Source organism: Ascaphus truei, chromosome 5 (genome assembly GCF_040206685.1).
Source record: "Ascaphus truei isolate aAscTru1 chromosome 5, aAscTru1.hap1, whole genome shotgun sequence".
NCBI classification, from domain to species: Eukaryota; Metazoa; Chordata; class Amphibia; order Anura; family Ascaphidae; genus Ascaphus; species Ascaphus truei.
The window spans coordinates 56,494,035-56,509,401 of NC_134487.1; the positions used below are offsets into that span (position 1 = coordinate 56,494,035).

The 15,367-nt window shown below is 46.2% G+C and overlaps 1 protein-coding gene across 1 annotated transcript in view; it reads right to left on the reverse strand.

The window, feature by feature from the left end:
• Positions 1 to 6,346: 6,346 nt before the first annotated feature.
• Positions 6,347 to 15,367, reverse strand: part of LOC142494381 (secreted frizzled-related protein 2-like) — a 48,733-nt gene continuing 39,712 nt past the window's right edge. The window contains exons 2-5 of the mRNA XM_075598929.1: positions 9,089 to 9,672; positions 7,760 to 7,929; positions 7,320 to 7,412; positions 6,347 to 6,879 (exon numbers count right to left, since the gene is read on the reverse strand). Of these exons, the coding sequence (XP_075455044.1) occupies positions 6,572 to 6,879; positions 7,320 to 7,412; positions 7,760 to 7,929; positions 9,089 to 9,372 (855 nt within the window). The 5' untranslated portion in view covers positions 9,373 to 9,672 and the 3' untranslated portion in view covers positions 6,347 to 6,571. The remainder of the gene's footprint in view (positions 6,880 to 7,319; positions 7,413 to 7,759; positions 7,930 to 9,088; positions 9,673 to 15,367) is intronic.

The window sequence follows — 15,367 nt, forward strand, 5'->3', positions numbered from 1 at the left end:
GTGGGGGAAAAATGAGAGGGATGGGGGGGGGGGAATGAGAGGGATGGGTGGAGGGAAATGAGAGGGATGGGTGGGGGGAAATGAGAGGGATGGGTGGGGAGAAATGAGAGGGATGGGTGGGGGGAAAATGAGAGGGATGGGTGGGGGGAAAATGAGAGGAATGGGTGGGGGGGAAATGAGAGGGATGGGTGGGGGGAGGAATGAGAGGGATGGGTGGGGGGGAATGAGAGGGATGGGTGGGGGGGAATGAGAGGGATGGGTGGGGTGGGGGGAATGAGAGGGATGGGTCGGGGATGGGGAATGAGAGGAATGGGGAATGAGAGGGATGGGTGGGAGGGAAATGAGAGGGATGGGGGAGGGGAAATGAGAGGGATGGGTCGGGGATGGGAAATGAGAGGCATGGGGAATGAGAGGGATGGTGGGAGGGGAAAGGAGAGGGATGGGTAGGTGGGGGAAAATGAGAGGGATGGTGGGGGGGGGGGAAATGAGAAGGATGGTGGGGGGGGGGGAATGAGAGGGATGGGTGGGGGGGGGGAATAAGAGGGATGGGTGGGGGGAAATAAGAGGGTTGGGTGGGGGGGAATAGAGAGATGGGTGAGGGGGGAATGAGAGGGATGGGTGGGGGGGGGGGAATGAGAGGGATGGGTGGGGGGGGAATAAGAGGGTTGGGTGGGGGGGGGAATAAGAGGGTTGGGTGGGGGGGAATAAGAGAGATGGGTGAGGGGGAGTGAGAGGGATGGGTGGGGGGGGAATAAGAGGGTTGGGTGGGGGGGAATGAGAGAGATGGTCAAGGGGGAATGAGAGGAATGTGCGGGAGGGAAATGAGAGGGATGGGTGAAGGTGAAATGAGATGGGTGGGGGGAGGGGAAATGGGAGGGATGGGTGAGGGGGAATGAGAGGGATGGGTGGGGTGGGGGGAATGAGAGGGAAGGGTGGGGGGACATGAGAGGGATGGGTGGGGGGGAAATGAGAGGGATGGGTGGGGGGGAAATGAGAGGAATGGGTGGGAGGGAAATGAGAGGGATGGGTGGGAGGGAAATGAGAGGGATGGGTGGGAGGGAAATGAGAGGGATGGGTGGGGGAAAAATGAGAGGAATGGGTGGGGGGGAAATGAGGGATGGGTGGGCGGGGGGGAATGAGAGGGATGGGTGGGGGGGGGGAATGAGAGGGATGGGTGGGGGGGTGAATGAGAGGGATGGGTGGGGTGGATGGAATGAGAGGGATGGGTCGGGGATGGGGAATGAGAGGAATGGGGAATGAGAGGGATGGTGGGAGGGGAAAGGAGAGGGATGGGTGGGGGGGGAAATGAGAGAGATGGTGGGGGGGGGGGAAATGAGAGGGATGTTGGGGGGGGGGGGAAATGAGAGGGATGGTGGGGGGGGGGGGGAAATGAGAGGGATGGTGGGGGGGGGAATGAGAGGGATGGGTGGGGGGGGGGAATAAGAGGGATGGGTGGGGGGGAATAAGAGGGATGGGTGGGGGGGAATAAGAGGGTTGGGTGGGGGGGAATAAGAGAGATGGGTGAGGGGGGAATGAGAGGGATGGGTGGCGGGGGAATAAGAGGGTTGGGTGGGGGGGAATGAGAGAGATGGTCAGGGGGGAATGAGAGGAATGTGCGGGAGGGAAATGAGAGGGATGGGTGAAGGTGAAATGAGATGGGTGGGGGGAGGGGAAATGGGAGGGATGGGTGAGGGGGAATGAGAGGGATGGGTGGGGTGGGGGGAATGAGAGGGATGGGTGAGGGGGAATGAGAGGGATGGGTCAGTGATGGGGAATGAGAGGAATGGGGAATGAGAGGGATGGTGGGGGAGGGGAATGAGAGGGATGGTGGGGGAGGGGAATGAGAGGGGTGGGTGGGGGAGGAAAATGAGAGGGATGGGTGAGGGGAGGAATGAGAGGGATGGGTGAGGGGGGGAATGAGAGGTTTGGGTGGGGGCGAATGAGAGGGATGGGTGGGAGGGAAATGAGAGGGATGGGTGGGGGAGGGGGAATGAGAGGGATGGGTGGGGGAGGGGGAATGAGAGGGATGGGTGAGGGAATGAGAGGGATGGGTAAGGGGGGGATGGGCGGGGGGAATGAGAGGAATGGGTGGGAGGGAAGAGAGAGGGATGGGTGGGGTAAATGAGAGGAATGGGTGGGGGGGGGGGGAAATGAGGGAGGAAATGATGAATGGGGGGAATGAGAGGGATGGGTAAGGGGGGATGGGCGGGGGGAATGAGAGGAATGGGTGAGAGGGATGGGTGGGGTAAATTAGGTGAATGGGTGGGGGGGAAATGAGGGAGGAAATGATGAATGGGGGGAATGAGAGGGATGAGGGGTGAATAGAGGAAGGAGGGAAAATGAGAGGGATTGGGGGGGGGGGGGAATGAGAGGGATGGGGGGGAATGAGAGGGATGGGAGGAAATGAGAGATGGGGGGGAATGAGAGGGATGGGTGGAGGCGGGGAAATGAGGGATGTGTGCAGAGTCAGATGGATGTGTGTGGGAGGGGTAGGAATCAGAGGGATTCGGGGAATGGGAAGGATGATGGGAGGTGGATGTGAGGATGAGGGGGTGGGGTGAGAGTATGAGATGCAGGTATGTTAATTATAAATGATCTGTTATGTATTTTTTCCAAATTTCACTCCAAGTATGCACCGATTTGCACCATTTCATATTCTATTTAGGACAATTATTTATAAATAACATACCTCCCACCGACTTTTCAAGCGCGTCACTTCTTTTACTATTGTGTTCAATATTTTGGAGAAGCCACCCAGCAACCCCTACAATCATGAGCGGGGGTTTCCCCTCCAAAATCCCACACTCTGAGGTATGGGGTATTTTCTCTGTAGACATTTAATATAGCTGACACTGGGGGCAGAGACTATGCTAAGGTTCTTCAAAACTGTATAACTCGAGAGACAAAATGTATGCATTAATAAAATAGCCCATTTGCTACATAATCAGGAAGGTGTCTTATAGAGTAGAAAGAGAAATAGAAAAGATGCTTTATATGGCAAAGAATGTATAAAGGGTAACAGGTGCCTGCCCCCCAAAAATATGTGGCCACACAAAAAACAAGCAACAATAAGGCAGAGTAGAAGGCAGCACTCAATCAATAAGACTCGCTGTTTTAGTTAACCCTTGCAAGGAAAGAAACTCCACAAACTGAAGTGGTTTCAAGCAAATATCAGCATTTTAATCTTTAAAAGCCTGCAGGTGGTAGAACGTTTCGGGCCTCCGTGCGCCCATTGTGAGGTAGGTGAGCACTCGCTTACCTGACGAAATCGCCCACGGAGGCCGGGAATGTTGTACCGCCTGCAGGGTTCTGAAGATTCGGCCTCCCCCCCTATATAATAGAATAGTAAATATGGCCAAATTCTTTTTTTTTTATTATTATTATTTATCCAGGAGAGAAATATTCAAAAGTTCCTACTGGTTTGAGCTGTTTTCAAATCAATTAAAAGGGCATCTTCTTACATTTCCCACCCCAGTGTAAAAGCCATCATTGACTATGACCGTTTCTTCACCTTTGGCCAAGTAGCAAACTTAGTGCTAGAACCATTATCAAGGCCTATGAAGAAAAGGATACTTCCCATCTAGACTCTTGTGGCAAAAGAGTTGAATTGTAGTTACTCTGTTTCAGTGCAATGTTAAACATGTTCATTTTCATGGTGTCCTCCAATACAGTGCCAGCTAAATTGGGCAAAACCACGAAAAGTGCTCTACAGCTTAGGAAACAGGAGCCCAAAATGCTTTCAATGAGGCGCTGTGTTAGATGGCCATTCATATATTATCATTATTGTGTAATTAACTGTATAAATTGGTACAAGGACAGGATGCCACAAGAATAATTTGGTTAGCAAATGTTTAGAAGATATTGTTACATGGCAAAAGTATTTTAAGTGTAGCCTGGAGCTCCCGCAGCTCCTTGAGACCCCCCTCCCCTTGGGCAGCTCGATCGCGGGTGCCGAAAGACCCGACGGCTGCTTCCAAGGGTGGGGGCTGGAGCAGGGAGCAGCGCGGCTTCCCCTGCCTGCGGCCGGTTGCCGGGGACGCGATCGGGCCGTTGCTAAGGCCGCGATCGCGTCTCTAAGGTCCCGGCGGCCGCAGAGCAGGGCGCCGCCATTAAGGACCGTCTCGCGCATGCGCAGTGGACGCGTAGGCGCAGGGAAAGCCCCAGAGCTAGGGATAGCTCGCGCGAGCATAGGGACAGCTCAGGGAGAAGAGAGAAAGCCCGGGAAAGATTGCACACGCGCAGTGGAGGGTAACAAAAGCCCGCGAACCCCTAGCCTACCAGGGAAGACTCTGAGCAGGGGCTACGAGTCCCATGAGCCTCTGTATGCCCCATGTGACACCAGGGAGCCAATAGGGCTTAGGAAGGCCAGGCAAGGAAAGTGGATACATTGTTTGGACTGCAGCACGTTTGTCAGTTGGAGCTGGGGAGCTGTGAGGGAAGGAAGGGTGCAGAGAGCATATGCAGCTCCTGCATCGAGTAAGGTCCCCACATCCCAAGTAAGGCCCCAACTCCCCACCAGGTTAGTGGGTAAGTGTTGAGGGACGGCCCACATAGGGACGCTGCCCTTAGTGCGTGTGTGTGTGCTGTCTTGTCAGGATCACGGCTGGCAGTGCTGTGAGGCCTGACAAGAAGGCATAGTGCTAGTGTGCAGCAAGTTGCTGTACGCGTTCCAGAAGTTTGCAGTGCGTAGCTGTTAGTGTTAGTGTTAGGGTTCCAGGTTGCTGTGTGGAGTGTTGCATGTGACGCTGCCTGTACTGAGTGCAGTGTGTGTGCAGCGTGTGTTACTGTCTGCCGGCTGACTGAGAGCTGTGTGTCGGCTGCAGGCGCGTTAGGATAAGTGAGTTAGGAGCTAGTTGTTCAGTGTGTGTATATCACCAGTGCCAGTTGCACGTGGTGAGCTGCCAGAGTCTGGGATCCGACAGAAGTTACAGGGAGAGTTATTCTGCATGCAGGGACTAGGGTAGAGGTATACCCCAGGGCCCAGTTAGTCCCCTATGACACCAGAGGAAGCTGTATGATATAGGGTTGGCCTTAGGACAGGGACTCCTTCACCATATTTAGAGCAGCAAGAGGGATGCTGTCTGACGGCCTCTGACTGTCTGACAGCGTGTTCAGAGACTGTGTTAAAGGAGCATTCCGGCTGGAGATTCCTTTCCTGTGGATGCAGCATGTGCATCCATTCCTGCAGGGAGCAGCGCAGCACGCCGTGGGATCACTGTGCGGTGTTGCTGAGTTCCAAGGATTTTCCTGACCAGGACTGGTCAGGGAGGTAGTATATATTAAGTGCACCACCGGGCCCCAACACAGGGAAGCGCTATCCCTCACACTCACACTGGTCTTTATTGTTGGGGACACTCAAGAGACTGCGGGGAATGTGATGATGGACATGTGGGTGGGGGGGATGGTATGCATTCAGAGTGATGCACTGTTATTGATATATTGTTTTGATGTTATGCAAAGAGGTGTTATTGGAGTTACAGGTTATGCTCAGTAAATACTGTTTATTCACACGGTGTGTATTTACTGTATGGTTGTTCTGGTGAGGGCACACTCTCACCCCGTTGAGATCCCTCATCAGTGGAGGCGCTGCACCGAGTGTAAGTACATACCCCAGGTTCCCCGTGGCGGAAGCTCAGCTCTCCTGGTTGCCAAACAGGTATAGCACCACACTGATAAGTAGTCAGACACACCTACCCACCTCAATCTCACTTAAGGGGGGGGAAAGAGGGCTACATAAGCAAAAGAGATAGATTGTGTTTAGATTTATTGTTAGATGATAGCAGTCTTGGGTTATCTGAAAGGCAGCAAGTCATATTGAGTTGCACCAAACAACTGTTGGTAAGATGATGCAACCATATATGATAATAGCTGGAGTAGTTCCTTATATGTATAATAAGGAGGTGTGACATCATGCCAGATAAACCAAGCATGTAAAGGACACATGTAACGCAACTTTCGGTCATGGTGCTGGGAATAGTAAGACTGACTAGGGGATTTCCTTTGGATAAATACTGGCAGCAAAGCTAAGAGAGTTGGAAGATAGGATAACACCAAGAGATAGGATAACACCAGGAGGAGGACATTTCCAGTAGAAAGAGAGAAGAAATGACATGCAATCTCTTTGAAAAGAATGACGTATTTGATGTAACCACCAATTATCTACTATTTGTGAAGGTAAGTAATACTCGGGACAAGAAACGTTTCTTTTGTGTGTCAAAAGCCAGAATGCATAATTATTTTATGCAGCTGTGAAAATATAAAGACATTTTGCACACTGTAATCCCACCATGCCCAAACTGAAAACACATGAAACAACAATGATAAATATTATAATTTTTTAGTCACATTTTTCACAATTTACACACGTCATATAGTAATCTGCTACAATTTGGTCATTTTGCATACGGCAGTGGATATGTGTGTGCATAATACATAACCATTTCTCACAAACCACAAACGCCGCCTGTCATAATAACTCTTTACATTTACAATATATATCTATTTACATTGTGTCCTGGTAGAAAAGAGTGCATTGAATATTTACAAATTAGAATATCAATAATGAATGATATCAACACTTATGGTGCCTCCACTTCCTAGTGGCCAATGTCAGCTGAGAGTCCTTCTTCTGCCAGTGGAAGATCCTGTTGACCACAACCTTGCCCTGCTGTATGTCACCAGCGATGATGTAAACCATGGATCTAGTATTACGTGTCAGCCTCTGGGCGCAATTCTCATTGATAAGCAGCCACTGTTGAATCATGTTCCGTGTGTCATACGGGAGGAGCAGTCCTTGATTAATAAACTCAACCTGGCCTTCTGTCTCGTATTCATGAAGTCCTGATGATGTCTTCCTTTTTGCCAATTTCACTTTCACAGCTGAGGGGACAAGAAGACACACACCTGTGTTATTTACATCGCTGCAGCAATATACATTTTGTACAAATATTTACATAATCACAAATGTCAAGGACTTACAGTAGTTAGACTTTAAAGAGTGTAGAAAATGTATTTTCAATGGTGGAATTCTGACTTGGAACAACTGTAATCACATTATAGTTTGAGGTCTGTGTGGCAGGTCTTTTTATTGTAATGCATTAGTTGCTTGAGGTTGAAGCATATTCCATTTAATGTCACATGAACTACTTTCAGAGTCAGAAGGCTCTGCAAAGCGTCATTCTGCTTTGTTATAACTATAGGGTGACCACTTATTGATATGCAGTTGTAGCCAGTCCAGTGATGGAGTGATCTGAAGCATTTTCTTTTTTTATCACATAAATTACTTTCAAAGCCAAGAGTACACATGAGACCACACTTACCAAAGTTGTTGTCACAGAAAGCTTCCAGCACTGTCTTGTGTGAAAAGGATTCTTCAATTAGCGGACAGCCCTGGCATGTCGGCTTCGGCAATTCTATAAAAACAAAAACAAATATACAACGGTTTCATTTTCTTGGTGTATTGTGTTTCTGACCTTTCACACTGAAAAAAAGAACATCAACAGGGCCAGAGTTACTAGAGCACTAACATAATTGACCCTGGCATCTGAAGAGATCTAGTCCCAGTCTCCAAATAGGTATCTCTTTGCCAAAAATTAGACTACGTTTTTGGGCAACTATTATGCAATAGCACTATATATATTTAAACTTCTAACAATAAGTAATACTAATAACCATTATGCTTTTTTAGATTATTGAAGGAACTCATAAAACCCTTGTTATTCTTAATTACCCTAGTCAGAAACAGGAGACTCTTCCTTACCTTTGTAAGTATACTGGTACTCTTTGCTCAGTGTGGCCAGGCACATATCTTCACCGGCCGGAAACCGGTCACAGTTTAAGCTTTCAGGCCAAGAGTGTCCATGGCAGGCTAGGACCGGGGCACAGGTATCTCTTACAGCAACACACATGCTACGGCAAGGCTGAATAAACCTGGAAGAGAAATGTGTCAGTCATTTTGATCCTGCCAATACGTATTTCAGCAACAATTCAATGTTATTAATAATATTTGGAGATTAGGAGCTATAATTGGCTGCTCTTTTGCCGAATTGAGCAATGTTAACTGTGCTGGAAATGCATTCAACTAAGTTTACCATATGGAATTCAGCAAAACCCTCTGAAAAAAAGAAGCAGGGGTTTAATTACTAGGGGGCAGTAGTATGAAAGCTAATTGCTGTTAAGGATGGAGTGGAAAGGACAAGACAATTGTTGGGCTTTCTTGTAATGAATGTACGTTTAAGCTCTTACAATTGGAGATGCAGGTTGCCAAGCACAAAATGACATAGCTGAGGATGTCAGATAACACAATGCAAAATGTTGCAGACACTTAACAGTAGATGTGAAATGTGCCACTGCTAATTGTTTGTTTGCGTTGTGCTTACTTGTATTTCACTTATTAGACAGTTTATTTGCACAACGTTGTGCACAAGCTTTTACATGCTACAGATATTTTCTGTCTGAAGAGGTGAATTTTGTGTCTTGAAATAACTTACACAACAGCATACATAACCAACTGGCATGTTTGTTAAAAAAAAAAACATTAACATTTTGTAATATCTTTCAATGATTCCTGTCTAGGAATCCTTGATGCAAAAACTTTTCGAACCACTCAAGTCAGTGCCCCAGATAATATATTTTTTGTGCTCTGAAAACAATGTGTATGTAAAATAAAAGTGCCAAACCTGCAAGAACAGCTGGTATTCTCCAGACTAATATGGCTTCAAGAAATCGACATTGCAGTTTCTGGGAGATTCATAAAACTTATAAAGGTTCTACCAAATAAGTTGAGCTTTTTTTTAACATCTTTGTGGCTAGATGCTTCTACTGAGCAGGGCAAGGCAGTGTGTAGTAGGCCTAACAGCTGTTGCGCTAAGAGTAATGAAACAGTAATGTCCCTCCTACTGTCTCTGTACGTTCTTCCTACCAACCAATTACATTCCTAAATGTAACTTTTATGTCTGAGCACTTCTTCCCTTTGTGTTATTTATATCTTATTATTTATATGATTGTAACTATTACTGCTGTGAAGCACTATGTACATTAATGGCGCTATATAAGACATTCATTCATTCATAGGATGCAATGTACTTACGTATCCAAGCACACTGGAGCAAACAGGGAGCACAGAAACATCCTGGCATAGGGGTGGCAGCCAGTTTGCAAAAGATGCTGCCACTCGGCCGATTTTGGCAGCACCTCTGCCATGCTGGTGTGTCCCAACAGGTTGGGAAGCCTCATCTCTGAATAGCCGATATCACTACACATGCCCATCTCTTTGGGTATGGAGACACACTTTGTGGATAATCCAATGTCAAACGCCTTGCTCATTCCCACAACGAAGCCACAGAAGAGAAGAAATACTTGGGGAGGAATCATCTCTCCTTCTATCAGGCTGCTGGATGCTGTGAGATGTCAAGTCTTTCTGCAGTGCTCAGATACTGGAAACCCTGGGGTCTGAACGCCTTATATACATGAAGGCAGCTCACCAGCCCATTCATTATCAATGGCTTATCAAAACACTTGAGACACAACTTCGGCTCATTGCCCATTCAAGTGATTGTTGTGATAACTAAAGAGGTGGAGACACAGGGGATGGCAGACTTTCCTTAAAAGTAACATTTGCATAAAAGATGTCTTCACTTTGAAACTGTCAGGGCTATGCTGCATCATGGAGACCTGGATATTAAAATAGGACAAATTGGAGTCTTGTTATGTATATGCTAAACGGCACGGAGAGAGAAATACTAAAAATGTCAGTGGACAGACCGGCCGTCTCCTGGGGCTGGTGGCTTTGCTGATTTGACAGAAAATATGTTAAAGATTGAACTATCAAGTGAAAATGTTTTGTTATTGCTAATTGCCTTATGTCTCTCTACATTTTACAATGTATTATGGGCTCTCTCTCTATGGGGCTAGATATTATCAAGGAGACAGTATTGTAGCACTAGGACAATTTTGAGTCTGGAGCCATCTTCCCAGAACATTAGGAGAGAAGGAGTGGCTCAGTGAGGAAAGACACTGACCGGCACTGAGTTTGAAGCAGGGGAGCCTGGTTCAATTGCCGGTGTTGGCTCCTTGTGACCTTGGGCAAGTCACTTGATCTCCCTGTGCCTCAGGCACCAAAAACATAGATTGTAAGCTCCACAGGGCAGGGACCTGTGCCTGCAAAATGTCTCTGTAAAGCGTTACGTAAAAAAAGCAGCGCTATACAAGAACATGCTATAATTATTATTATTATAACATACATATGAGACTGCTGCAATTATTCCGCTGATGTTGATCTTGTGGGTAGTGAATAAGTAGATGAATAAATGAATTATTGTATATACCGGGCTGGGGCAAGTGACATTTGTATATACTGTATACCCTGTTCACTTATGTAACTATGTATTTGTAACCATGTATTATTTGTCATCTTAACTCTATGCGCAGTACATACTTGAGAACGAGAGGCCACTCTCAATGTATTTCTACTTCCTGTTAAAACATTTTATAAATAAAATAAATACATACATTTCAGCACTTGTGTCTGAATATATGCACGGCATGAAAGGAATTATAGTCAATTACTATCATCATTAGCAATAATATTTATAAAGGAATGAATCACATGCATAATGGTACCAAAAAAAACCCAAAATGTAAGAAAATACAGATCTATAACGAAAGCATCAAATATAGTAGCAAACCTTTAGAAATAAATTTCGCAAAAAGCATTCTTTTATTAACATTCTGCATTCTGTTGTCATACAATTTCTCTTTTTATAGATTTTAGTCAAAATGAATGACTGCAATTGATAAACATTATGTAATAATAGGGGGGGGGGGGAAAGGGTGGATTCTTAAATTAGGTATGCACAGGAGTTAATATATCATGCAGGACCGGTCACTGCAGGCCCTGTCTAAACTAACTGGGTTCATTTACAATGCAAAGTAATACATTGCAGCTTCCTTGAGGGAGTTAAAATATAATGCAGAGCAATACACTGCTGACTTCTGCCACGGAAATAGGACAAATATAATACAGAGCAAGTCCCAGTCGGACACCTTAAAATATCATGTACAGATGCAGCGGCCATTATTCGAACACCTATGTCATGGCGCATGATTTCTTCCAACCGTACCGCCTTTAGATGCGAGTGCAGGCGAGTGCAGGACATGGCATTTTGGTGTTCTGGTTTTTAAACACCTGAAATTGACACAGTAGCACAGTACTGTACACATTACAATTCATTCATTTCATACAAAGAAACAGAATCCATGAAATTCAAACAAAGCAACCGCGATAAACACGTGTGCCTGGGACGATTGGCCGCGTTAATGCCACGTGGAATATAGCAGCGCACACGAAAATGGCTCTGTGATTTGTTCGACTAACAGCCGCAGCATCTGTAAACCCATTCACTGCAGAGACCAGCTGGCAACGAAGGGTTAAATTGTAATGTAAAGCATTGCACTGCTCAAAAACTCTGGCATTGAAGGGGTTATCTGTATTTTTACTGGTTTTGCAGTTGTACACATTGTTGTATAAACAGTTCTGTTAAATCAGCCATCCCCCAGAAGTCTATATCAGTTGTACTCATATGTTAGTATATTTTGCCTCATGAGAAAGTCCTGTTTTTTGTGTGTGATAATCATGATTGGTATTATTATCAGGATCTTCCTAATCTTTAGCGTAGTGTTTTTCAACCGGGGCTCTGCTCAATTTTCAAGTAATTTGAAAATTGTACCAAATACAGAAGAATTTGCAATGCATCTGATCTCAGACGCGCTATTAGAGAGTGTTGGGGTTCCTTACAATGCATGTGATCTCAGACGCGCTATTAGAGAGTGTTGGGGTTCCTTACAATGCATGTGATCTCAGACGTGCTATTAGAGAGTGTTGGGGTTCCTTACAATGCATGTGATCTCAGACGCGCTATTAGAGAGTGTTGGGGTTCCTTACAATGCATGTGATCTCAGACGCGCTATTAGAGAGGGTTGGGGTTCCTTACAATGCACCTGATCTCAGACACGCTATTAGAGAGTGTTGGGGTTCCTTACAATGCATCTGATCTCAGACATGCTATTAGAGAGGGTTGGGGTTCCTTAAAATGCATCTGATGTCAGACGCGCTATTAGAGAGGGTTGGGGTTCTTTACAATGCATCTGACCTCAGACACACTACTAGAGAGGGTTGGGGTTCCTTACAGTGCATGTGATCTCAGACGCGCTGTAGAATGTCACAATATAATTATAGAGTTTATTAAACAAAAAAAAGGCTGAATGCCACTGCTCTAGCGTCTTGTCACAGTAACCATTAGGCCGAGTCCATGCTGCCTGCTGGCTCGCTGAGGCGCAGGGAAAGCGGGTGCTTTCCCTGGCCTTGCGGTTGCTTACCGCACGCGCCGTCAGTGGGCCTTCAGGGGGCAGGCAGGGGGCGGGCCGGGGGCGGGCGCGTCACTGGCCAGGGGCGGGCCAGTGACGTCACGGAGCTGGTTCGCCCTCATTGGGCGATCGCTCACGTGACCGGCCTGTCTCGCCGGCAAGCGGGGGAATTTTAAATTCCCCCAAGACCTGCGCTTCCGCAAGCGCGCGGAAGCGCAGGGGAGCCCCTACTAAAGCCGCTCTAATTGCGGCTGTAGGGGCTCAGTGCTGAGCGGGAGCGCGCCTCAGCGCGCTTCCGCCAGCACGCATCTAACATGGCCGTGGCCTTAGACTGTATGGAGTTTCTAAGGAGAGCTTTATTTTAACCTTCCGGACACATAATGCTTATATCTCCTGAATGGAGCATTCGATTTTTAAACTTAAAACAGCATTGGAAGACACAAGAAAAGACCTACTAAAAAATAATGGCGTGGACTGCCAATTTAAAGGCTGTCTGGTTTGTTCAAAGGAAACACTTGAAATAAAAATTTAAAAAAAAAATAAAGTAAGAAAACTATCTCTTTTTATTTTTTGAAGACGTCATAAAATTCCTTTTTGCTGCGACTTTGCAGACAGGCACCTGTCCTGACAGCAGACGAGCCTGTCTCCCTGGCCTCGTTTAGGAGGAGACAAGCACCAGGGCGATTAGTTTTACGGGTAAACACCCATCCATTAACACTTCATTGTCAAGTTCATCAAGCGTAGGTAGATGGTCTCACATTCACCTCTCCTGCTACATGAAGGTAGTTTTTTTTTACTCTACTGGAAAAAGGAGGTTATTCCTCATAGGTCTCCAGGGCTGAAAAACTGGTGCAAATAAATTCAATATCTGTGGGAATAGTTTTCTCCTTTGGTGAATCTGGTTCACTTATTTTGCAGAGATGTCAACTTCCAAGCCCCAAATCAGTGAGATTTGGGGGTAGGGTTGCCAGGTGTCCGGTATTGAACTGGACTGTCCTGTATTTGGATACTCTGTCCAGTAAAAAATGAGAGTTACTGTAACACTGGACATGTATGTGTCCGGTATTTTCCTACCTGGACATAGTGACCTGACGCACCTTTCACCATTGAGTCCAGTATTTTTGGAGAAGCCACCTGACAACCCTATTTGGGGGACCTGGCTACCAACGTGGGATCGCAGTGGGAAAGCAATATTTTTGTATCACTGAGATTCAATTGAAGTCTACGGGACAGCTGGTTTTGGGGCCAGTTTAGTAACTGAGAGACTGATACATACGGGAGCCCCAGAGTGCTTTGCTTTCTATGCATTATCTTACACCAAACATGTTCTATCAGTTGAATGCTTCCTATCAAAACCTTTCAATGGATGAAACAATGATACATAACAACAGTTCAAACTTCTAGATGACATGTTGACCCTGGAGAAATTCTATTCATTTTAGGTTGCGATATCATTTAAGGCAGGGGAGCGCAAACTTTTAGTGATGCGCCCCCCTGTCTCTCCCCCGGCTCTCGCGCCCCCCCCCCGCCTACCTTCATCCGCGTCAGATGATGCTGCAGGTCATGTGACGTCACATCAAGGGACCCGCGGCGTCATTTGACGCGTGCGACGTCCCGTGGCGCCATTTGAAGCCGTGTTGCCATGGCGACGCAACACAAGCCGGCTGAAGCAAGGTAAATAAATAGTTTCAGGGACCTCACGCGATCCCCTGGCATTCATTTAAATGCCTGGGGGAAGAGCGCGGGGCTTCTGCAACTGCCCGCGCCCCCCCCCAGCAAAATCTCCCGCCCCCCCTGGGGGACGCGCCCCCCAGTTTGCGCACCGCTGGTTTAAGGGACAAACATGCGTTTGTCAGACATGAAATTATAGTGTACAGAATTTCTTTTACCAGGAACTGCAATGATCCCCCAAAGGGTATCACAACCTAAATCTAAATAATAAATATATTCATATGAAATAAATATTTTGAGTCTGCTTGATCATGGTTGCTATTGTGATTCTTTGAAATGCTTGATCACATACACTTAATCACTGAAATCAAGGGAAAAGTGGAATTCTGAAATCTTCCGTTATAACCAAGTACTTAACTACTCCATGCTACACGCAGGTCGTAGTATTAACAAGTGTCCGGAAGCAGAAACATGAAGAGGATGAGACTATGGCACATTATAAAAAAGCAAGGATTTCTTTGATACTTCATGCTCTGAATTCAAAATTGGACATTGGTTTTCCTTGCTGGAGTTTCTTTTATGGACCTTATTCTACGCAAATCATGAATCTTATGCTGAAAACACAAATATTTTTTTAAAGAATTTTGAAGTAAAAAAAAAAAAAAAAAACCTTAAAAAATAAAATAAATATGCATTCACTCTTAGGTTAAAGTTTAAACCGATGTAAACTTCATCACAACATGTGCTTTCAGTTAAAAGAAATGGTTGCAGTTCTAATGTACAGATCTGTCCACTGGATGCAACAAGACACTTGGAATTACTGTAAGAAAAAACAAACAAGCCAGTTGATCTGACATTGACTACAAGTGACTGCCCCTTAAAGTAGTTAACCTGGGAGACCCTTGCTAACGCTGATTTAGCTTGATGTTACCACTCCCTGAAGTAAGAATGCAGTGTGGGAGAGCTATGCTAATATTTGGAGTGGCTGGGCGACATTAAGTAGGTGCCGGGAATTGTAATTTAGAGGAAGGATAGCCCACACAAATGCACTTTGTGTTTATCTTCAAAGTATGGTTAGTTTTAGGGGGCTCTGTTGCGAGATATTAAATGCCCCAAGCATGAGTTGGGTAACATGGGGAGTGGTTATAGGGAGAGATGTTTGTTATGAGATGTGTCACATTCTTGCATCAGAGATCGTTATTTTCTGGAAAGTTCTATACGCATGATTGATTCCAATTTAAAATTATTTTTGGGCTGCAGGATTAGAGAACAGTACCTCCGCCTGTACATTGGGTGGATCCCGCAGGGACTGTCCCACCATGAAGAGAGTCTC